At 46.5% G+C, this 24,222-nt stretch overlaps 2 protein-coding genes across 10 annotated transcripts in view; one reads left to right on the forward strand and one right to left on the reverse strand.

The window, feature by feature from the left end:
* The window catches only part of WDFY2 (WD repeat and FYVE domain containing 2), a 182,772-nt gene extending 168,392 nt beyond the window's left edge, over positions 1 to 14,380 (forward strand). For 4 of the 8 annotated variants that reach the window (XM_021929636.2, XM_021929638.2, XM_031655857.1 and 1 more), the window contains 4 exons: positions 2,927 to 3,028; positions 3,919 to 4,049; positions 5,793 to 5,901; positions 13,801 to 14,378. In XM_021929636.2, coding sequence (XP_021785328.2) covers positions 2,927 to 3,028; positions 3,919 to 4,049; positions 5,793 to 5,901; positions 13,801 to 13,857 — 399 coding nt within the window. In that variant the 3' untranslated portion in view covers positions 13,858 to 14,378. Of the gene's footprint in view, positions 1 to 2,926; positions 3,029 to 3,918; positions 4,050 to 5,770; positions 5,902 to 7,328 lie in introns of all 8 variants that reach the window. The other 4 variants (XR_002518374.2, XR_004178709.1, XR_004178710.1 and 1 more) reach the window with 4 other exon arrangements.
* Positions 14,381 to 15,561: 1,181 nt separating this feature from the next.
* DHRS12 (dehydrogenase/reductase 12) overlaps positions 15,562 to 24,222 on the reverse strand; it is a 34,349-nt gene continuing 25,688 nt past the window's right edge. The window contains exons 6-9 of one of the 2 annotated variants that reach the window (XM_031655858.1): positions 21,510 to 21,614; positions 19,389 to 19,479; positions 16,719 to 16,853; positions 15,562 to 15,860 (exon numbers count right to left, since the gene is read on the reverse strand). In XM_031655858.1, the coding sequence (XP_031511718.1) occupies positions 15,751 to 15,860; positions 16,719 to 16,853; positions 19,389 to 19,479; positions 21,510 to 21,614 (441 nt within the window). In that variant the 3' untranslated portion in view covers positions 15,562 to 15,750. Of the gene's footprint in view, positions 15,861 to 16,718; positions 16,861 to 19,388; positions 19,480 to 21,509; positions 21,615 to 24,222 lie in introns of both variants that reach the window. The other variant, XR_004178711.1, reaches the window with a different exon arrangement.

Below are 24,222 nucleotides of genomic sequence, written 5' to 3' on the forward strand. Positions count from 1 at the left end.
TCATGCTAACCATGTTCCCGCATGGCTGGTGATTATGTCCTGGGTTGGGTTCTGCATGGCAGCCTGCTTTGGGTTAGGGACAGTCACACCTGGTCTTTCCTGACTTCTTTCTGGACCCACCTAACCAAACCAGGGGAGGGGAGAAGGACCCGATTCTTTTCCCTTGGCGCATGCAGCCTGGACCCTTTATGGACAGAGGCCAAAGGAGGATAACAGTGTGGTGTCCAGAGATGAAACCAAGTGGTTGATGGGCAGTTCTTTGAGCAACCTTGTTTATGAGCCTCTTGATGTGCAGATATAAAGGCACCCAATACTATTGACTAATTTAAAATCTTAGTGAGTCAACACTCTAAATAAGCAATGGAGATTGTTCCATTCATTTTTTTTGCAAGTATCATTTTTATAAACATAAATTTCCTGAGATTTTTGTTTTAATCTTAGCCTCTATGGAGCTGCTTCCTAGTTACGATAAGTGCTGTGTGATGCTCACCTTGGGAGGTCTGCGACATATAATGAAATCGTCTCTAACCTGAAGTACTGACAGACTTTCCGAAAGAAAAGGCTTATAGGAGGAAACTTCAGAATTCTATTAAATGGTATAAATCGTGAAATTATAGTTGATATATGCTAGAGCATCAGTGCTGGGTATTTTAGAAGGAATGGAGTCATCATTGGCTAATGTTCTCAGTGAAGGATTGATGGAGGAACATTGTGCTGAAGGATCAACAGGGTCTGGATATGCTCTGAGCAGAAGCACCTGGGCTTTGTAGGCCAAGAAACAGCAAAAGTAAGGACAAGGTGAACACGATAGGTTGATGCGGTGCATTCGTGCTCATGAGCAGTTTAGAGCAGCAGTCAGATGAGAGGATGGCAGCTAGCTGAAAGATAAGGGCAGACGATGGAAGACCTTGAGTAGCTGGATGTAGATCGAGCGACATCTCATAGGTTGAACAGGTGTCTTACACAGTTAAGAAAATCCATTTTTGTTTTGTTAACTTTTAGCATTTTTTAAATGTATATATTGTATATAATATTCTTGGTAGAAAAGTTACAAAGTGCTCATTAGTAAATAGAAAAGATGTCAGTTACTCATACTACCACCACCCAGAAATAGCACTCTGAACATGTTGGCATACATCCTTCCTAACATTTTTCTCTACACATAACACGTATGTAAGACTTTTTTCTTTTTTTAACAAAAAATAGAATCACAAACATGCTGATTTATTTTTTTTCCGCTTTATCGGTCCTTAACTCCCAAATGCCTCCTCATGGATACCCACTGTGATGCATTTAATGTGTGTCCTGAACACACATGCTTCCTTATAAAAGGGGTGTGTGTGTGTGTGTGTGTGTGTGTGTGTGTTTTAAAGTTTACATAACTCAGCCGGGCGCGGTGGCTCATGCCTGTAATCCCAGCTTTTGGGAGGCCGAGGCGGGTGGATCACTTGAGGTCAGGAGTTCGAGACCAGCCTGGCCAACATGACGAAACCCTGTTTCTACTAACAATACAAAAAAAATTAGCCAGGTATGGTGGCAGACGCCTGTAATCTCAGCTTCTCAGGAGGCTGAGGCACGAGAATTGCATGAACCTGGGAGGCGAAGGTTGCAGTGAGCCAAGATCACACCACTGTATTCCAGCCTGGGCAACACAGCAAGACTGTTTCAAAAAAAAAAAAAAGTTTATGTAACTGATGTACTGTAAGTCTAGTTCTAGTTCCAACTTTTGCCATTGAACCCTTTTGAGCTCTACCATCGTGCTGTTTCTTGTGGTGCTTCTGCACAGGACCCCATCATGTGTACCGGTCACATTTTACTTCTCTGTTTCCCAAGCAAAGGGCATGTAGACTGGCACAGACTCCCTGGTACCACACACAATGCCCAGATGACCTTCTTGTATGTGTCCCCTCACAGACCTGCACTGTGTGAGACTCTCAGGGCCATAAACCCATGAGTGGGATCAGTTGAAGGTATATTCTTGATTTTGCTAAATGCAACCAAACAGCTGTACTCATTTATACTTCTAATGGAGAACAGGGACTTTTCTGACACTGCACATCCTCACCAGTAGCAATTGTTCCCTCCCTTTCTGGTTTTGCCCTTTTGGAGACAGAGGTAAAATAGTATCTCATTTTTATTTGCATTCTCTGCTTAACAGTAAATTTGAGCCTCTCTTCATATATGTTAGCCATTCAGACTTCCCTGACTGTGAACTGCATGCTCATATCTTTTGTATCTTCTGCCCATTTCTCAACTGTTTCTTGTGATTTCCATACTGATTTTCCAGGGGTTCTTTGTATACAGTAATTTGCAGGAGTTGTTAGTTACAAACTTTATAAATATCTTCTCCTAGTCTGTCTTAACTCTGTGCTATGATACTGTTCAATAACCCGGGGGTTTTGTGTTAGTTTATTATATATTGAACATGTTCCATGTCTTTAAATATTTATTTGTTTTTACTACATAATTTTAATGGTGATAAGTTGGTATTCGAGAAATTGTTTCACAAACAAACATTAATCCTGCCCCCTCCAGCCTCATCCCTCGTTTTCCCCATCTGCGCTCCATCCATCCCCAGGTCTCAGTTGTCTTATTTGTCTGAGAACCTCAGCCTGGGTCAGAGGCTCCTGTGATCCCTCTGCCAAAGCACTCTGTGCTTCTCCCTCTTGGGCCGTCACACACTTATGCTTATGTAAATAATTATTAATCATATTTTCATGATGGTGGAGATTCTTATTCACCACTACATCCCATCCCCAGGGCCTGCCACAGAATAGACATTCGGTAAATATTTTTTGAATGATTGACTGAGAAATCACACCTCTTATAAACACATCCTGATTGCTCCGTAAGTTTCATCAGGGTCAGTGGTTCCATTGTCCTCACTGCTGCCCACACTGACCTGTTCTGTGCTTTATTTGACAAGACCCCTGAATGGTTGGACAGTGATTCCTGCCAAAAGTGTGATCAGCCTTTCTTCTGGAACTTCAAGCAAATGTGGGACAGTAAGAAAATTGGTCTAAGACAGGTGAGTGATATGGATGCTTCATCAAAATGTAATTGTGTGGAAATAGCTCAACCATGTGATCTTAGAAGAAATCACAGCCCTGGGCGGGAGTTGTGGTGAGGGTAAATGGTGATCCTGGAGTCACCTTGTGATTGCGCAGTGATTCACTCTGTCTGTCTACCGTAGCTCATTCCTGCTGGATTCAGTTTCTGTAGTGGCTGGTTCCCAGTAAGCAGTTAGGGATGTGATGTTAGAATTCTAGTGGCCTCTGTTGCAATACACCTTACAATTAGAGGTGTCATGCTTAGTTCGTATGGATACCAGACCGTGAAATTATATAAATTATATAAATGGTGTTTCTCTCTCCTTATTTTACTTTCCCTCCTTCTGATTACGTTTGGTTATGTAGATCTACTTATAATACAGCATTCTCAATCTGAGTCCATGGTTCAGTTTGGTCTTCCCCAAGGAAATAAAATGTTAGGTCACCTAGGCTTATACCATGGCCAAAGTCAGCAGATTGAATCAGGTTTCCTGCATGTTCTCCTTCATCCAGCAGCATAATCTCCTGAGAGGTCAGTTTCTCAGATACCTTGCTTTAAGATCACCTGGCCCCTGGGTGGTTCCTCTGTAGTTCCTAGTATGATCATTGGAAAGGACCAAGAGTAGGGAAAAGCAAGAGAGTGGGGAGGTGTCCCTGTCAGGTGTGTTACCCAACAGTCCTTGTTGAATAAACAGAGCCCCAAAAAAGAACACATCTAGTGTGTTCCCTTTAGTTCTGAGGCACTCTTGTTCAGCATCCTCACCTGGATGCAGTTGATCACACCTCCCTCTGCCAGGAGGGGTGAGGTGCGGGGGCCTCAGGAGCTAAGGGAGCCATGATGAGTATCTATTTTCTCTCCCTCCTCCAGCACCACTGCCGCAAGTGTGGGAAGGCTGTCTGCGGCAAATGCAGCTCCAAGCGCTCCTCCATCCCCCTGATGGGCTTCGAGTTTGAAGTGAGGGTCTGTGACAGCTGCCACGAGGCCATCACAGATGAAGAGTAAGTTCCTGCAGCCTGAGGACCGCTTCAGGTTAAAGCGAGAGTCTAATCTGAGCCCTGCACTCAGTGCCGCAGCCATCACTCGGGTTGCTCTAGTTTCTGCTGGTTTAGAATATAGTCCATGACGAGTAGTAAAAGCTCTCCTTTGCCACCGAGAGATTTGTGTTATCCTGTGAGACAGGAGAAGAGAAAATACACACAAAGAATTCATCTCTGTGTTCTTTCTAATTTCTAGGTTATGTGCCTTTAAAATAGGTGCTCTCAGAACAAACCTTCTGTCTGCTCATTTACTTGAGACTTACCCAGGAGTATAAGGGCTCAGGATTCACTTTCTGTCCCAAGCTGGTATATTTACAGGAGTTGAGTGAGTCCATGGGTCCAGAAGGTTTCATTTTCCGGGAAGAGCCAAGTCACTTTACCCAATAGGCAGATATTCCCAGTTGCCCAGTTGCTCAGCTAGCTGCTCGTCAGACCTGCCCAATAACCCAGGATATAGGTTACTACCCCTCAGTGTGCTGTGGAGGTGTGGGGGCAAATCTATGTTATCTCTTTAGTGTTGGCTCATTGAAAGCTGCCCCCAGATGTAAACACAGTGCTCTGCAGCATTTCGCTAATTTTAGTGACTTACAGGAGGATCTGCGGGTTAGCTTGTCTTCCCAGTCCTCCCAGCACCTTGTATTACAGTAAAATCATAAGTAGTCTTATTTATCCATATCAAATATAAAATAAGATGCCCTTGCATAAGTATGCATTTATATTCATTCATTATTTTCCACTCATCATACATGATGAAATTAGTAAGAGGGTTTTCTCATTGAATTAGAGAGTACAAGAGACCTTAGAGATAGTCTACTTTAATTCTTCATTTTCTAGCTAAAGACATGACTTTAAGAGTCTAAAGGGCTTACAGTTAAGCCTAAATCTTCTAAAAATTTAAAGTAACCATTTTAAGTTACTGAAGATCTATCCTGCCAATTTAACTGTAGAAAAAAAAAGAAGAAAATTGTCCTGAGAGAGCCCACTGCAGTGAAGCGGGCCCCTTGAAGCAGGATAAGAGCGCTGTCTCCTAGACTGCACCCTGCACCTTTTCCCACCTCTGTTTCTTCTGCCTCTTCTCTGTGGAAGCACTTGCATTGCCTCTAGAGCACCTAGGCAGTTGACAAGCCTTCTGACTTAAAAAAAAAAAAGTGTATGTTAAAAATCCAAAAATAATGATGTTTGTTTGTTATTTTGTTTTGCTTGTTACAGCTTTAGAATACTATATAAAAACCAAGTCTGCAGTCAATACCAGTGAAAAAAGGAAAAATGAATGGAGGGGGATAGTTCTCCAATTAGAACGACACTTAGTAATATCATGGGACACTTAGTACTATCTTGGTCCTTTTTTTTTTTTAATTAAATAGACTATTTTACTGGCAAGCCCTTCTGAGCTCAAACTTAGCAAAAGCACTATGGTTTTTAAAAGCTCGGGTGGAGATGATCGCAGACACCATCAGAGCAACATTCTCCAGAAGGACTTTTAGAAATTTTCATCTCTTTCCCATTTTAAAGACTACAAGAATTCTTGTAATTTTTTTTAATCATAACTGGTCACTAGGGAATAAAGTCAGATCTGAGGAACATTCCTATCGGTGAAGCAGTTTTACCCATGAGGCCAAAATTTAGAGCCTAATGTCATCCTAGATCTCTCTCATTCATATGTCACCACCTTTTCTTCTCAGAAGCTTTCTTTGCTCCTTCCAGACGTGCACCCACAGCCACCTTCCATGACAGTAAACATAACATTGTGCATGTGCATTTCGATGCAACCAGAGGATGGTTACTGACTTCTGGAACTGACAAGGTTATTAAGGTAAGACGCCATCTTATTAAGAAGCTTTCCGTCTTTGGCCTCATATAAATATACAGGAACACCAAGAACATGGGAGGCACTGCTCTAAAGGTTATCGTTGGGTGGCCAGCCATGATGTGTCTGTAGTCCCAGGTGCTCAGGAGATTGGGAGGGAGGATTGCTTGAGTCCAGGAGTTGAAGGCTACAGTGAGCTTTGATCACATCACTGCACCCTAGCCTGCGCAACAAAGCAAGACCTCATCTCTTTAAAAAAAAAAAAAAAAAAGTTAACCGTTGAAGGTGAGTGTTTTTGAGGACCTATTACAAACATGATACATGCACAGCCTCATCCCAGGCACTGGCTCTACACAAAGAAATAAGAGCTCCAGCCTGCAAGGAATAGATAGTCTACTTGGGACAGACTAAAAAGACTATAATAGGTCACATGTGTAGCAGTCAAAACAGTAATACAGATGAGAATTTATAGCGCACTGAGCTCTACCTCCCTGACCCATTCTTGGAGGTCACAGCAGGATGAGATAGCTAAAATAACCCACTTTGGAAGCTACCAGATCTCCATGACTTTGAGAGGAAGTTTAAAATAAACTCTGGGGCTGGGTGTGATGGCTCACGCCTATAATCCCAGCACTTTGGGAGGTGAGACTGAGGATCGCTTGACCCCCAGAGTTCAAGACCAGCCTGGCCACCATAGTGAGACCCTGTCTTAACAAAAAATTTAAAAATTAGCCAGATGTGATGGTGCCTGCCTGTAGTCCCAGCTACTCGGGAGGCTGAGGTGCAAGAATTACTTGAGTCCAGTAAGAGGCTGCGGTGAGCCTTGATTGTGCCACTGCAGTCCAGCCTGGATGACGGAGCAAGACCCTGTCTCAAAATAATTAATTAATTAATTAAAATAAGATAAACTCTGGCAGCCTCAGGTCCTTTATTTTTGAAAACGAGGTATCTTGTAAAATGGTTTGGAAGTTTAAATGGAAAGGACACAGAATGTGCTTAGCGTCCTGTTAATGGATTGAGTTATTTAATGGATTCAATCTATTTGGAGGGTGGGACAGATCTATATTGTCTCTTTCATGTTGGCTCATCGAAAGCTGCCTCAGATGTCAACACAGTGCTCTGCAGCGTTTCCCTTTTAGTGACTCACAGGAGGATCTGCAGGGTAGCTTGTCTTCCCAGTCCTCTCAGCCATTAATAGATTGAATCTGCCATTATTCTTCATTAGCTACATCAAAATTTCAAGCTGTCATTGTCATGTTTTTGAGCTTTATTTGAACTTTTTTGATGAAAAAAAATTTATAGATTTAGAAATCATGTTAGTATAGTATGTGATTGTTAAATGAAAAAAATTTCCTTGAAGAATTCAGTTCTAAGGACTGTTATCCTCAACACAATTTAATTTTAGTTCATTCTGTATCTTTTCCTATTTGCAGTTGTGGGATATGACCCCAGTCGTGTCTTGATGACTCTCCCAGGAATCAGAAAGATAGTATTTACTAAAGAAATGGTTGTTTTAATCCAAATCATTACCAGAGTGGTAAAGCAGACATGTGAGAAGTAAGAAAGAAACTAAAGACCCTGGATGAATTTGCAGATGACCCATGCGCACAGTGGGGACCCGGCGAGTGAGAACTTGCAAGGAGACTCTTCCAACTTGTTCATACAATATAAAAGAAGCTATTTTTTTAACAAATGGTTTATACAGTCTGGCTGTGCTGCATTGTTTTGAGTATACCGAAAAATCTGTGTGGGGTGTTTAATTTTATACTTTCCACACCCCATTTTATGTGTTGCTTTGTGTGTCAGAGAAATAAGGGAAGTATCCACTCAGAGTATTTTGGTCATTATAGTTTCTGTATTTTCTTTACTTTAACATGTGTCACATGGCCAGCGGCTTTTTGTTCTCTTCCCTCTGCACCTACCTGCACCTCTCTGCCTTTCCTGAAGGGGATGTATTTACATTATTTATTCCCAGTGTTTCTGCTTTCATGTCCTCCTCAGTGGAGAGATTTGGAAACTCATCATGTGGATTCACCAGCCAGCTGCTGGAATCGCCTGAAGAGCGATTTGTTTGTAATGTCTGCCTCATTCACGTTCTTATTGAGTAGAAAAGACTGTGTTTCTGTCTCAGTTGCCTCTGTCTTTCCCACATTTAAAAAAAAAAAATGCTGTGAGAAAGCTGCTCCCAACCATGATTATCACAGAAGTAGATTATTTTAACTCAGAGCTTCAACGATTAGTGCCTGATCATTTAGAATTCAGTTGGAGCCTCCCGAGCCTCATGTTTTAGCTTTTTTGACACAGCTCTCCCTCACTCATAACAATGAAAACAAACGACACACACACACAAAATCCTACATCAGCGGTCCTCAGCCTTGTTGGCAGCAGGGACCGGTTTCAAAATGAAACTGTTCCACCTCAGATCAGCAGGCACTAGCCTCTCACAAGGAGCATGCAACCTAGATCCGTCGCATGCGCCGTTCACAATAGGGTTCGTGCTCCTATGAGAATCTAACGCCACCGCTGATCTGATGGGAGGCGGAGCCCAGGCAGTAGTGCTTGCTTGCCCGCTGCTCACTTCTGATGGGTGCCCCCCCATTCTTCACAGGCCGTGGATGGGTACCCACCTGCAGCCCGGGGTTGGGGAGCCCCACCATACATGCTCTGAAAATAAGTGTCTTTAAATCGTGTGTTTCTCTGTGACATCATCTCTGAACTTGAACATGTTCATTACAGCAGGATTGTAATCCTGCTGTATTCCTCACCCTCTGTATTCTATCCCTTTAAAAACTAGATATTTAAACATTTTACCTTAATGTGTTTCATCAGAACACTTTGCACACTTTCTTACTAAAACGGTATGTGGTTGATCCGAGACAGAATGGTACCTACAGTGCAGGCTGTGTTCCTATGGGAATGGAAAAGAGGACTTTAGAAAGCGAACCTGAAGAACTCTTATTTCTAAGGGAAGCCAATCAAGCTTGAGAAAATGAAATATTCTTGTGTGTAGTGACTCAACTCAGGATACTGAAGTCCCTTTTAAACGTCTTATTTTCCCCTGTAAAAATAGAATAAAAATTAATGGCAAGCCTGTGCCAGGTGCCTACCCCTCCTAAGCACTTTACACGCACAGTTCATTCAACCTCACATGTCGGGAGCATCAGGGAGCTCACCAGTCTCTTGAGGATCACAGGCCAATTGCTTGTCCTTCCCGACCCAAGCCCCACCCCACAGTGTCTTGCTCTCTTCTGATTCTACAGGTTTTTTTGGTGGTGATACATACGGGAGTGAAATCGAAATCCTCCCTATTATTTTCCCTCTTTTCCTGGAAAGCCGTTTTTTGCCCTCACAATCATTCATTACTTCTCTAACTAGGGGGAAGTACTACAAGCCATCCTCGGGCACTGCCCCTTTGTGTGCTTCCCGGGGGTGGGGCCTTGCTAGAGGTGATTCTGCTGCCCTAGCATTGGGAAGCAGGACCAGTGCATGTGTCCCATGCAGCCATGGTACATGGAAGCTGTCACCTGAGCCATCAGACCAGCGCAGCCCATGTGACCAGAGCTCTGAAGAGGCACACGCATGCCCTGCACAGGCTATTAGCACTTGTCGCTTCGCTGCCCTGCTCCACACTACCCTTGCTTGCATCAGTCAAAACTGTTATAACTACTTGGACTCTTTTCTGCATGATTGCTCTGTGAGAGAGCTTTAACAAGGGAATTAAATTTAAAATACTCAAATATCTATTTTGTAGTTTATTACTAGAACCTGCAGCCACTTACTAAGTTGTATGTAATAGAGGACTGTGTGTTGGAAATGAGTAATAGACATGAGTCACTCCATTTTCCCTTCCTAAACTTTGAGCTTGGCCTGCCTACAGAGAGAGGAACACAGTATTAGGGCAGCAAAAGCCCAGGCGCCCAGCAAGCTGTGTGGGTTCTGAGATAGGTCTAGATGCCTTCAGACCTCATTCGGGAAGCAGAGTGTCCCCGTCAGATCACATATGTCCTCTACAGTTGCTCTGGCCTGTGGCCTTGCATGCCACTCTACTGTCTTCCTCCCAGCCCACAGAGCCACTAGAGGCTGAAGCCACTTCACATCTCACTGGTGTTGAGAATCATGATCAGAAAACCACAGATATGTCAAGGTATCCATTGCTCTTCCCTTTTCTCTCATCTGTATGGGTGCTTGAATTTGATGAAATGTGTTTAGCAAACCAACTGTGTGTTTGTAATACTGTGAATTCTTGAGTTTTGCATTAAGTGTCTCCCCCATTTTTGTAATTTGTAGAGAAATATGTGCTGGTGTTGGGTGTCTTCCAAGCATTTTAGGGAAATGGAGGCTCCATTCCTTAGGAGTGAAAGCTGGCGCCAGCACTTGGCTTTTGTTCTGTCTAGGTGAACTCTCATAATTCTTGTTTTACCCTGTTGGATTTGCACTTTACATATATTTTAGCTCTGTTGCTTAAACATATAGCAGCTCTTGCAAATAATGCCTAACTTGCCTGCGTTGAGAAAGTGGCAGATCTACACATATCATATGCAGAGTTGTTCTCTAGCTGGTGGGACAAAACCAACCACATGCTCTTAGTTCCTCCAAACGAATGACATTACTTGACATTACTGCCTGAGTGTGTCTTCACAATAGCAAAATGGTTTGAGATTAAACATTTGGAATCTTAATGTCATTTTGTATGAGGTCAATCCACCATAACGTGTTTCTCATTTGATTGTTTTAATTATTCCAGAAATCATGAAGTCACAAAACTGGAAGGCATCTTCAGAGATCTAGAGTGTTCCAAGCAGAAAACACATTAGTTATACGGGGCAGTTAGATATGACTGAGACGTAAACAAGAGAAAAGAATGTTTAAGGAGTAGCTATTCTTGAACATTACTTAGTAATGGCATGAGTGGGAGGAGAGACTTTCAGCGCCTTGAGACAGGGTGCTGTCTGGAACCAGCTTTGTTCCTCTTATCAGAAGCATATATGACACTTTTTTTGGCTACAGCCCTGTGGTGGGGGAGGTAATTATTGCCTTCATCCACATAAATTCCTTCCTATACATTCCCCTCAAACCACCCCAGAGGCAAAACTGAAATGGAAATCCAGGGGCACTTAAAATTCACCCTACCCCATTTGGCTGTGATTCCCAGGCTTACAGCACTGCCCTTACGGAATATCACATTTTCATTTTCTGAGATTCATTTTATAAAAGTATAGGCCAGGTGCCATGGCTCACACCTATAATCTGAACACTTTGGGAGGACGAGGCGGGAGGATCGCTGAGCCCAAGAGTTCAAGACCAGCCTGGGCAACACAGCAAGACCTGTCGCTACCAAAAATGTAAAACTTAGTTGGGTCTGGTGGCACACACCTGTATTCCCAGCTACTCAGGAAGCTGAGGCAGGAAGATCACTTGAGCCCAGGAATTCAAGGATGCAGTGAGCTATGATTGCACTACTGCAGTCTAGCCTGGGCAGCAGAGCAAGGCCCTGAATAAATAAAGTATAATTTATTTTTGACTGATATTAATCACTTCTTAAGGCCCAAATTTTTGTTTTTAAGCAAAAGGATAGCTCTAAGCGTGGGTCACAGTTACTGGACACAAATATTCACTAAATGAGATTCCTCTGGTTATGGCTATTCATAGAATTTTAATTCTAGGTAAGTGTTCTTGTTCACTAAGATACTTCGAAGTGAAAGAAAGCATTTTACCAATACATTCTTATTTTTTCTCCTTTAAAATACTACTGAATTTTTCCTGGTATGAAGACAGATATTTATTAACTGGATTGGAAAACACAGAAATTAAGTTCCTGTTGAACACTGAGTTCTCTAGATGATCCCTGAGATTTGAATGTTCATGTCAACGTGTTGAGCGCTCACCAGCCACCAGGCTTTAGGCACTGGCGGTGCAAGCTGTCTGCAGCCCATTCTCAGGCTGGGCAGAGGTCACACAGTGAGTAAATGGGTCTTTTCAGTGCAATGTGGTCATAATAGAGGCATGCCAGGGTGCCACTAACCCAGCAGGTGTGGCAGGAGGGGCTTCACAGAGGAAAGGACTTTGAGCTCAGTGTTAAAGGATGAGGAGTGAGTCATAAGGGGGAAAAATGGAAATGACTTTCCAGGCTTCGGAAACAGCATAAACAAAGGCCTGAGAGCTGGAGTCAGTGTGGTGTGTCCAGGGATCACAAGTGGGCTGGAGCTGCCGGAGAACAGCCAAGTAGCTCAGCTGCATCCCGGAACCGAGCTTGTTGCTATCAGATGCTGTTGCTCCCTGGCCTCAGAGGAAAGCAGCACACGGCTCACTGCGAGGGGTTTCCCCAGAGGCTCCTCCTGCAGCCAATGCTACTATTAGTTTATATTACAATAGTATCAGTTTCTTTTTCTTTGGAAATCCCTAGAACTGTTATCTGGAAGTGACCCAGGGTAACTAATTCTGGATCTTTGGGTGCACAGCCTCTCACTGGAGTCTGGGAGGAGGAGGTGGAGCCTATGAGTGCACGGCCTGCTACCAGGAAGGACTCACAGACTAACACTAAAGGTGTGCTGGGCTCAGCTGCTCCACCCTGGAAAAGGAAAGCCCTGGACCTGTGGCAGGAGGGGATTGTTCTAGTCCAGTGTGGCATTGCACAGATAGGCGGGGCCAAGTGTTTGGGTGCAGACGCAGGCAGCTGCTGCCCTCCACTTTCTGCTCTTGCAAGTCACAGATGATTCCAGTACAATGTGGGGGATCCTCCTTACAGGGGCACTTGCAAGCGGAAGGCAGAGTTTTGTCAATTCAGCTACAGGTCTGTCCGGGAGACCTGGCCCTGTGGAGGCAGGAACACCACGCAGGGGGATGGCAGCGCCTGTCTTTGCTATCACATCATTTGCCTTTTCCTTGTAGGACCCAAAGATCTGTGTCCAAAACTGAGTCCAGAAACATCTGTGTTCCTGTTAAAACTTCAGCTCAGCTTCTTAACCAGGAATCACATGTCAGCCCTCCAGGGTTGTGGTTTGGATTTTTGCCTTTAAACATTATCTCCTTTCCACCAAGAAGCCTACTTAGCTTTAGCACATGAAAGCAGTGTCTATACATTAGACCAGTCCCAAATTGGAATGGGATATCTTCCTTGCACGTCCCATACCAGGGAATTTTTTTAAGAGCGTAGCGCCTTTGCCAGAGATGTTGAAAGGGAGATTAAAGGCTTGAGTGAGGGATGAATTTGATCATCATGCTTAAGGTCCCTTCCAATCCTGTGATTCTACGATTCCACGAGTCTCGTTTATTATTGGGCGTGCCTAACCCATCACCAGTGAGCTGCCCACATGTTGCTGGCTTCCCTTGGATACAGGAGGGTCTATCACCACATGCCTTTGTTGTCTTCCATCATATCAAGTGAGTTACTTTCTGGACTTTTTCCATCTACAGCCTACTAGGTTTGGTTTTGGGAAAAGATGGTAAAGTTTCTTTTCATGAGGTTGTAGGGGAAAAATGTTTTTTAAGATGGTAAGTGTGGAAATTAATTATGGTACCACCTCACTAAAAATAGATACCTCAAAATGTGTACCTTTACCAGTCAGGAAGAGTATCTGACTTTCTTGGAAGTATCAGGAATTACAGGTTGGCTGAAAAGTTAGATTGAGAATCTGACCTTGATACTTATGATTCTTTTTTCCCTTGGTTCTCGGGGATGCATGAAAAGGTGAGCTGTCACTCACACAAAAGGGAAAAATGCTTTGAAAAATATGTTTCACATATGCACTCTCTTTTATCATTTTAGTGGATGGCAGCCTTACATCAGCAGTGTATGCCAGTATGACATATGGACCAAAACACTAGTGTCACTTGAAACCATTGTACTCTTATGGATTTGTGTCTTATACTATTTGCCTTGCTTTTTACATGACTTTGTTTTTCAAGGTACTGTCATTTTGCAAAAGGAAATCTTTACATGAAATGTACAAAAACTGTTACTAACTGGACAACAGGGAAGGTGCTGGCCCCACATTAGTGCCTGCCTACCACTCTACTTCTAACCAGGGACACGGATCTTCCATTCTCTACATCCACCGGGCTGCAGCCCACATCTGGACCTGGCTGCAGTGGGCATGTTGCCGTATGGCTTTTTCTTTCTTTTTCTGAAGTGAGGAGATTATTCGGGGGGGTCAGGCTGAGAATGTAATAAGCCCGACGTTGGAACAGATTTCTCCCGTGTGGTCTAGCTGGACCCCTCCGGCATTTACCACGCTCCCTGCCGGTCCTGACACTGACTTCCCGAATGGGATTAGGTGGTAATGAGCAAGAATTTCCTAGGATGTTGAAATGTCTGTATCCAGGCCTCCATTCAAATGCTGCTGAATATTGTGAATGTTTTTTTACTCCGCTCACTTTCCCACTGTGCTTCCCTCTAACCAAAATATACGTGTATACATTACCAATGTACAACTCTCAATGCAGAGTTGCCTCCATGGTTTAAAATAAATCTCTGTGAAAACCTTTCTGCAGCTGTGGTCCCATCACTGTTACATGTGGCCACACACACGCACCCCGACAGCCTTGCTGTGCTGTTTAGCCCTGTGGGTTCTGTCCAGTTGGTGGGAGGGGGAGGTTCCAGACCACTCCACCTGCTGTCTAGACGCCAGGGAGAGCTGCTGTTTGGAGGTGACGATGAGCCCCGTTCACCACAGCACACAGGCTCAGGCCATGGAGCTCTTTTTCTTTATCATGTAAGTCGGCTTTTTCCTGTGTTTAGTAAACTTTCCAAATGAGGAGAAATGACTTCGGGGCAAACACTGCCAGGGAAAGCCTCTTTTAAAACTTGTGAGGTTCATTTTATGGAGAAGAAAAATTGGTGCAAAGACCGAGTGACCTGCATGCTATGGAATCAGGGTTGAAGGAGTGGCTGGGCTGTCCCGTCCCGGTGTTCGCCCAGCACAGCCTCGCCCACACCCAGCATTGCTGAGGCCCCTCATCCTCCTGCAGAAAAGGAGGCATGAGTTAAATGGAGCTGGTGCTTGCTTGATGGTGCCTCCTTTTGTCAGAAAGATGCTGATGTTTCAGGCTGGCACACCCAGAAAAATCCCTTCCTTGTGGCCCTTGGCTGATGAGCCCTGGATCAGTGTCTCAAGGACCACTGAGAAGCTGCAGCCGTCTGGGTTCTCCTCTGCTGTGGGGCCTGAGTTATGTTGATTCCACCATGGACACGAAGAATGTACGTAGATGTATTCTAAATCTGCTCATTGGTTTTATTGCAACTTTTCCTGGAGTCACTAAGAGGTAAAATGGTGTAAATTAGAGGTTTCATCAAAGTGTAGTACCAGAACGCCACATGCATTACTGAAGCCACTCCTAATCTTAAGCAAATGCAAACTAGGCCTCATTCAATTGTGTATGTAAATATGCAGCATCCATTGGTTACATTTGTGCTCCTGGGACCATGCACAGCAAAGGCCGTGTCCAGCCCTCTCCTGGGGTGGGGGGTGGGGGGGCCCAGCACCAGCCTCTGACACTGGAGGAGCTGAGAAAGGGAGGGGAAGTGGAGTCCACAGCGGGGCATTCCTGCTGCCTCCAACCCTGGGTCCCCTCAGACTGGCAATGGTGGTTCATCTCGAACTTCGAATTCTTTAGAAAACCACATTCTGGAATAAATGAGAGACTTAAGAAAAGAATCTGCTGCAGGAGTCAAGGCCAGCCTGATCACAGCCCCGGTAGTATTTATTTTGAAATAAAAGTTCCCAGCCCTTGTAGGCCCCTCACTGTAAGGCACAACGTCTTCGAGGGGAAGTTGAAGTGAGGTCTTGTTCACTGGCCCCTAGACCACACCTGGTATTTTCTAAGGCAATTCTGGTACCACACTGTGCCTCAGTTGGTCTATTTAAATGTCTGAGCCAGCTGCTCTAGGATTTCAATGAGTGTCTCCTCTTCAGCCGGTGAGGAGGACGTTCTAGTGAGAGGCAAGTGTGTGGAAACTGGCTTCCGATCTAAAAGTGAGAGGGAACAGCAGAGAGGTGTGAGCTGCCGCAGCATGGCTGGCTCCATGTCCCTATGCTGCTCAGGCCTTGAACTGATGCCTGCTGGCGTGGCGGCGCCCCACGGGTGTTAGACCCCATCCCTGCCTTCAAAGGTCCCCCACGGATTAGGCAGCATGGATTGATACGTAAAGTGCAGTTGTAACTGGGAGGCTGCAGCCAGGGCTGGACAGGAGACCACATTTGGGTGATCAGCGGGAATGGGCACGGCTATCCTCCTGGATATCCCAGGGGTCACCAGCACTTCAGAATTCCTCAAGCAAAGGTGGTTCTCATCAAGAACAGAGGAAAGAGAAGCAGAGCAAAGAGCCTGGCTTCTACCCAAGGTAAAGTGCTGTCTTTGGATGGCATCCACTCACACGCCTGCCCCCTTAGGCGCCCACTGGGAAGAGACGTGAACAGATCACTGCTTCCAAAAATAGAAAAACCGAGTCCGTCACTCCCTGTGCAGTGCAGAGAAGCAGAGTCCGTTACTCCCTTTGCACTGCCGCTTTGAATAGCGCCCCTCCCTGGCCTCAGGAAACCGCAGAGAAAATCTCCCGTTCCCAAGGTAGGAACTGCCTCTCCCCTGTTCCCATGGGACCTTGATGACAGGGTTATCACAAGTCTTCAAAGCAGCTACCAACCCAGGGTGAAGCACTTCCCAAAACTAACCTCAGCAGGCAAAGCAATCATCTCGCCAAAGAAGCCCAGGCACCGCCCAGGGGACAGTCCCATCCCAGGTTTCACGGAAGGGAAGGTGCACCTCGAAAGCCCAGCTGCTGCCCCCAGCCCTGTGTCAGCTGCCTTCACAGCCAGGGAGGAAGTCACCTTGAAAGAAGCGGCTGCTGGGCTGCGCGGCTGCGGCAGAGGAGAGGGCCAACCACAGCACCCTGTCGGCGCCCTGGGCCTCGGAGCGCAGGCGGTCCCTGAACCTGGCGTGGAATCCCAGCATGCATCGCGTGCCTCACACCTGGGAGAAGGAAGGGGCAGGCAGATTAGGACAACATTCTCCAGCAAATGTGGTTGACTTCCCTTAATACAAAAAAAAAAAAAAGTGTAAAAATGAAATGGAATCATAAACTGCTATATTTGACAATAGCACTCACCCAAGCCACTCGGAACCAATTCCAAAGAACCTCGTTACAAAGCCCCCAAGGTGTCATCTGATGGAAAGTGCTGCTCACCGGAGCCTGATTGAGTCCCCATGTCCCCGGGGCACCAGCACCCAGCCCAGCCCCGAGAGCACAGTCGCCCGCAGAGCCCCCCTTTCCATCCTGAGAGGATTCTAATGAGCTGCGAGGCTCACCGTGAGGCTGGGCCGAGCAAACCACTCAGCCTCCTGGGTTCAGGAGCCCTCTCAAATCATCCTAGGCTCGAGGATCCTGACTGTTGGTTCCTTGGACTGTTTTAGTATTTTCCCCTTTCTAGGGAGGAGTAGATAAGAGGAAAGAATTGTTCACTTCCTCTGCCAAGCCCCTCGAGGTGTCCCACCCTCTGCATCCCAGGGCTACAGGGAGGTGTTTGCCTGGAGTAGCCTCCGTGGCCTGTGCCGCTGGTGGCCCTGCATCGGCCGCTCTACCTGCCCACGCCTTCGAGGACCCAGCCACACGCTCTGGCTCCAGTCCACACCCCATTTTCCCACAGACCTCAGGGAACACAGTGTCTCCACAGTGAGCACATTGGGAAACAAAATAGTTCTCTCTCGAAGCCAAGGAAAGAAAATAAACCACAGAAAACAACAATTAAGAGCTGTACCGAGATCCTGGAATTGTAGAGCTAGAAAGATCACCTAAGCAAAAGCACTCCTTTTTTAAATTAAAAATAAACATCTTTTTTTCTTTTCACAGAAGCAATACTTGTTTATTGTAGAAAAATCAGGATAAACTGATAGGCAAAAAGAAAAAATTTGAAAACCTTGTGGTGTGTCACTCAGAGGTGACAAATGTCCGTATGCTCAGCCCTCTCAGGCCCCTGTGGCCACAGACAGGTCATGTGCACCTGAGAGCTGCTCTATATATGACCTCTGAACAACACATGGTAAACCGCACCTTGACGCAGATGATAGAGCCCAGTAGTGGGCTTGCCAGGCAGATTTTAAACATCTGAGCTGATGTTGGGATTGTCAGAATGGTATCCTTGGAGGGTAAGAGGCTGGGGTCCCCCACAGCCTCCTAGAATTCACCCTGGACAGGCAGAACCAAGTATGTCTCCCATTAGGCAGTAAGAAGAATCGAGAAGCCATGCTCTCTGAGCACTCCCAGCCTGAGTCTCCCCTGGTATACTTTGCTGAGACCATCCTTTTTGTATTTAAGATAGGAGCCTCAGATCTATACAGCAGAGGACTAATTTCTGCCAAATCTCCAAGCTGGTCTCCATGAGATGCCACAAAGCACCAACATACACCTTTTTCTATAGGGGTGTGGTAGTTACAAAAATAAGATCACGAGGCATGTACTATTCAGGAACTCAGTATCTTTATTTAATGATATAGTGCACACAGGGTTTTTCCATAGGCATGATTGACAGCAGAGTCTTCAGCCCGGAACAGATTTTGCACAGGTGTTCCATAATTTATTAACTTCATCTCCTACCACCAGCACTGTGATAAGCAACCTTGTTTTCCCTATCTTTATTTCTTAGGATGAATTCCAAGGCTTCTGATAAATAGTGGTTTTCAGAAAGGCCATGCCAGCGGTGTGTGAGAGCCTGATTCCCAAAACCCCATGGCCAGGACCAGCTGGGAGGTCTTAGCTTCTCTGGGCCTCAGTTCCCCCATCTGTAAATGGGTGTGATAATAGACAGTAGTGGCCACCCCACAGGGGCTTGAGGACAAATGAGTTAATCCGCAGACAGCGCTGAGACCAGCTCTTAGCGCCGCGGGTGCACCCTGGGGTGTGTGCTGTGGCTGCTGCTGCTTTCAGTTCCCTTGTTCGTGGAGGAGGAAAGAGCTGCAGAGAGCCCAGGTGAGCAGCATGAGGTCACGGAGTTGGTGAGGCAGATCTGGAAGAGAATTCTGCTACCCTCCACTGCTGCTCCAACACGCTTCCAGATCATTTGAGCTATGTCCTTGTGGCTGTCATTTACCTTCATGCATCATTATTTCCAAAAACCTGGGGAGTGGTGAGGCACCCTGGGCCTCTCCCACTCCCTTCCTCAGCCCCTGCTCATTCCTCTCTGATGTGGAAATGACAGTGGTCACCAGCTCCCTCTCTCACCAGGATACACTATAGTTAGGAGGGTGCCCCAGCCGCACCCGCTCCCGTTCCCACCATCCCCTTCCCTGACTTGCACAGGGCAAGCTGGAAGCAAAGGTCTGTGTCTGCATGAGGCTTCCCCCAGCTGCAGTCCCAGCGCGCCCCTGCCTAAATGGAAATGAAGCTACTCCCCAGTCCTCATTACGCTGGTTTTAGGTCATTCCTAGGGAGAGTCAATCCTGCGGCTGCTCAGGTATTTTTAGATGAAACATAAGTGGCTCAGCAATTAAAGGCTATGACATACCTGAGGTGTCGGCCCAGCCAGGATGCATGGAAGAAAAATGGATGGCCGGGTGCCCTTGGGCCCACCGCTCCGTCAGAACCACTTGCTGTCTCTGGACAGGAGCGAGGGGGTGAACAGGAGAGAGGAGGCGCCATTAGGTAAAGGGCAGGAGAAAAGCCCTGCCCAGCCTGGCTTATCTTACACTGGACTCTGCAGCATGTACAGCCGCTTGATGTCACCCTCCTCCAGAATCAGTCTTTACCCAGCATCCCTGAGTAGGACCTAGCAGGTCCTGCCCACTCCAAAGGAGGCGAGAACAAGCAATGAGCGAACCCAGCAAAACGCTGAGAGAGAAGGAACAGCAGACCCTCCCCCATGAAATGACACCGCTCAGGACCCAGGTGTTCCTCATCCACAAGGTGCCTGGGTGACTGTTCTTTGCTGCTCACTGAGGGCAGGGATGGTACCTGTTCTGTTCACTGCTGGACCTCAGGCCCCCAGCACAGACTGGCATAGAGTGTGTGTTCAGCTAATATGGGAATTAAGGCGCGGCGCGGTGGCTCAAGTCTGTAATCCCAGCACTTTGGGAGGCGGGCGGATCACCTGAGGTCAGGAGTTCGAGACCAGCCTGGCCAACATGGTGAAACCCAATCTCTACTAAAAATGCAAAAATTAGCTGGGTGTAGTGGCGGGCACCTGTAATCCCAGCTACTCGGGAGGCTGAGGTAGGAGAATTGCTTAAACCCAGAGACGCAGGTTGCAGTGAGCCTATATATGTGTGTGTGTGTGTGTGTGTGTATGTATGTGTGTATATATATATTAATTAACTCCTTCCTTAGGCAGACTGTAGCAAATGTCCTGGACACAGAGAATACATCAGTTATAGACAATAAAAATCTTTAAATCCTCCCCTTTCCCAGCTGCAGTCACGCTATTGCCCCATCCCAGGGTAGTTTGATCATGCTTGGCAAAGAACTCCATCTCTGGGCCTCATTTACAAGTGGATGTTTTATTCCCATGTCCTCTGGGAAAACTGTAAAGAAGTGCCGGTCTTTCAAATGTCAGGATTTGGAGTCGTGAGATGTCATTCACCAGGATTTGGTCCGGGGTCAGGGAGCAAAACTGGGGCACACCCGGGACACACAAGTGGAAGAAGTGGAGGTGCAGAGAGTCTCAGACAGGGCCACCTTCGGAAGGCACACAGCACCGACAGGGAAGGCGGAGGGTGCTGGCAGCCTTACAGACAATGTGGGCGCCCTACCGGGTGAATTTAAGGGCAAGAACTGTAAATATGGAAGTTATATATATCCGGCTTTTAAACGTAGCTGTAATAAGCAGAGATACAGCAGTACAGGTTGAGCATCCTTCATCTGAAATGCTGAGGCCCAGAAGTGTTTCAAGTTTCAGATTTTGTAATATCTGCATATACATAAGGAGATATCTTGGGGATAGAACTCAAGTCTAAACACAAAATTCATTTATGTGTCATATATGCCTTCACAAATAGTCTGAAGGGAATTTCATACAATATTTTTAAAATAATGTGCATGAAACAAAATGTGTGTTCATGAAAAGCATCAGAAAGCAAAGGTGTGGGATTTTCCACTCGTGACATCATGTCGGCACTCAAAGTGATTTGGATTTTGGAGCGTTTTGGGTTTGGGATTTTCAGATGAAGGATGCTCCATCTGGAGAAATCTACTTTCTGTTCAGAGTAGTCAAGGGTTCTGGACTGTGGCCCCTTCCCTCCCTCAGAATCCAATGTGCAGCCCCTCCCAGTGGGCCTCCAGGGAGCCAAGAGCTGCCCAGAGGAGAGAGGAGGGACCACTCGCCGCCCTCATTCCCTCTGAGCAGCACAGGGTAATGGATCCCCCTGCTGGGATCCTGTTCTGTGTGGGTCTGAGAAACACCGAGAGGAGATGTCGCAGCTTTGCGGCTCCTCCCAGGATGCTGCTGAAAGCCCACGTGGGTCTGAGCAGAGCTGTGCTCCCCAAAGGGGAGCCCTCTTGGTGAGGGAACATTTTCAGGTGCTGCATGAACTACTACGGTCCAATTAATGTGCATCCCAGAGCAAGCATCCCCTGGAAAGGGCCCACGCAGCCCGTGGGTAAAATGCAGTCTCGGGAAACCCATCTCACTGACCTTGTTTTGTGCATAGACCGTAGTTCCATCAAATGCTGTTCTTTCGCACTGAAGATCATTGGTGTTCAGTTTCTGAACCAACATTCCTCCTGAGGAGACGGTTATCTGCAATAAAGGTAACAGAGATTTACAAACTAAAGCCTGTGACCCCTTCCACTCTTCACCCTCTGTGGAGCAGTGCTTCTTGCTGTTGTGACCAATGACCACAAAATTAGTGGCCTGAAGAAACACATGTATTCTCCTACAGTATTCTCCTACATGTATTCTCCTACAGTATTCTCCTACAGTATTCTCCTACATGTATTCTCCTACAGTATTCTCCTACATGTATTCTCCTACAGTATTCTCCTACAGTATTCTCCTACATGTATTCTCCTACATGTATTCTCCTACATGTATTCTCCTACATGTATTCTCGTATGGTTCTGGAGCCCAGAAGTCTGAGGTGGGGCTCATGGGCTAAAATCCAAGTGTCAGCAGAGCCGTGTCCCCTCTGCTGGTTTCAGAGGAGACTCCATTCCTTGCCTTCAATTTCTAGAGGCTGCGCCAGCACTCCTCGGCTCACAGCCACGTCCTCCACCCTCTGCTTCCACGGTCAGTTTTCCTCTGAGTCCCGCCCTCCTCGTTTTCCCCATAAGGACCCCTGGAACTCCATTGAGCCCACCTGGATACTCCAGGACATGCTCCTCATCCCAAGACCCTGAACTGAACTGCAGCTGCCAAGTCCCTTCTGCTACATAAAGGTGACACAGTCACAGGTTCTAGGATTAGGATATGAACTTTGGGGTGGGGGGTGGCAGGGATCATTATTCTGCCCACCACAGCAGAGAGAAGGCAGCCTACATTAACTGTCTTCTTCCTGCTTTCTCCCAGTTTATGATATTTCAACCCGCTGGGGGAGAACAGGCTCCAGTAGCCAGTCCCCTCCCCTCTAAGCAGGACAGTCCTCAGAAATAGCAGCACCACCCTGACCTGAGCGCCCCACAAGCCGCCCCGGCCCTTCGGAGGCCTCCCTCCTCAGTGCTTTGCCGACGCCCATGTGACAGCCGGAGTGGGGGTCGGGGGTTGGGGGAGTTCAGAGAGGGCTGGGGTCTGAATGTGCTCTTGGCATGCCTCTGCCTCCCTCTCGGCCCCCTGACAGAACTGGGGTTTTGCCGTGGATGTGGACAGAATGGCCCCGGTAGGGCAGCCTGGCAGCAAACCTAGGCCCACTGACTTCCTATCCGGAGCAAAGTCCATTACCATCAAAACATCCCACAAGGTCACCTCGCCACTCGGGGGTCGTGTTCTTTCTCCAGCACAGGGATCGGGCCGGTCGTGAGAATGTACACACCTGAGGCAACACACAGCATCCCGTGAGGGGGCAGCAGGAAGCCCCACTCAGGGGGTCCTGCAGGACTGATGTGGGGCCCATTGGCCCGCACCTGCGCCCTACAAGAGGGCAAGTGGCCACCTGAGGGGCAGTCCCTCCTTCCAAGGATCCTCCAAGCCAAATGTTCCTTTTCCCAGGACTGGAAGAAAGATGACTTAGAGCCTCATGTACCGACAGGAAAAGATGTCCACGCTACAGGAATACAGGAAGGGAAAAAGAACACTGCCAAACAGTAGGTGGGTCCACTTTGCAGAAGGAAAAATGCATCTATATGTCCAGTCTGTGCATAGAAAAACGTGAAGATGAAATTCAGCAATACCGCTAAATTAGGTCTCAAGGGTGGAATTCAGTAAAACTTTTCCTTCCTTTGCTATACATTTCTGCACTGTTTGGATTTGAGTATTTTTACAGTGAGCATATAACTTTATGGTTATTTCTTCAAGAAATATACATATAACATTTCTAATGGAATGAGAAAAACATTGAAGTGTATTTGACATGGAAAGACATTCCTAATATATATGGAATGAGAAGTTACAAAACAGTGGGAACAATACCATTCCATTTTGGTGAGGAAAGATGTGTCAAGATGAAGAGAAAATGTCTGCAAGGATGAGTGATGCCCTGAAAGGTTAAAAATGCTCATCTCTGAATGGTGAGATTATCGTTTCTATATTCTTCTTATACATGCCTGTATTTTTTTAAACAATGAATGTTTATTACTCTGTGTTTGCAAAAAAGGGAGAGTTTAAAGCCCCTCACCCCAAAGTGAGGCAGGAATCAAGTTAGGGGCTTCAAGTGACGAGCCCTGGGCTCTTTTCTGGGCTATGCCACGGAGTGTCTGTGTGACCAGCTCTCACCACAACTTCCTGCACCACCTGCGACGTGGCCTGCATCCAGCTCGCAGAAGCTGCCTGGCATCGTGGGAAGGGTCCTGGAGGCGGATCCAGGGGCCTCCCTCTGAACCCTGGTTCTGGCACTTACCAGCGGTGTGACCGTAGGCAAGTGCGGTGGCATTTTCAGGAGATAATAGCTGACCAGCCCACCCCACAGCATCAGAGGGGCTTGTGGTGAAATAAAAATGTATGCATGTCCTGTGAGGACTGGAAAGTTCTCTGGGCAGGCCTCCTTTGTCCTGCTCTTGCTGTATTATCATTTGTGATTCTGAGTTGTGACTTTCATCCCAGACAGCACTCTTAGTTGTTCACAGCCCAATTTATTTGGAGGAGCCTGCCTTGTTCGTATTTGTGGATTTGTGAAGTCTCCTGAACCCTGGGTCACTAACAGCTGTTAACCTCCAGCCAGTGGTCTTGGACTTCCTTTGTATTCGCCGCCGGTGGC

This window comes from Papio anubis, chromosome 15 (genome assembly GCF_008728515.1).
Source record: "Papio anubis isolate 15944 chromosome 15, Panubis1.0, whole genome shotgun sequence".
NCBI lineage: Eukaryota > Metazoa > Chordata > Mammalia > Primates > Cercopithecidae > Papio > Papio anubis.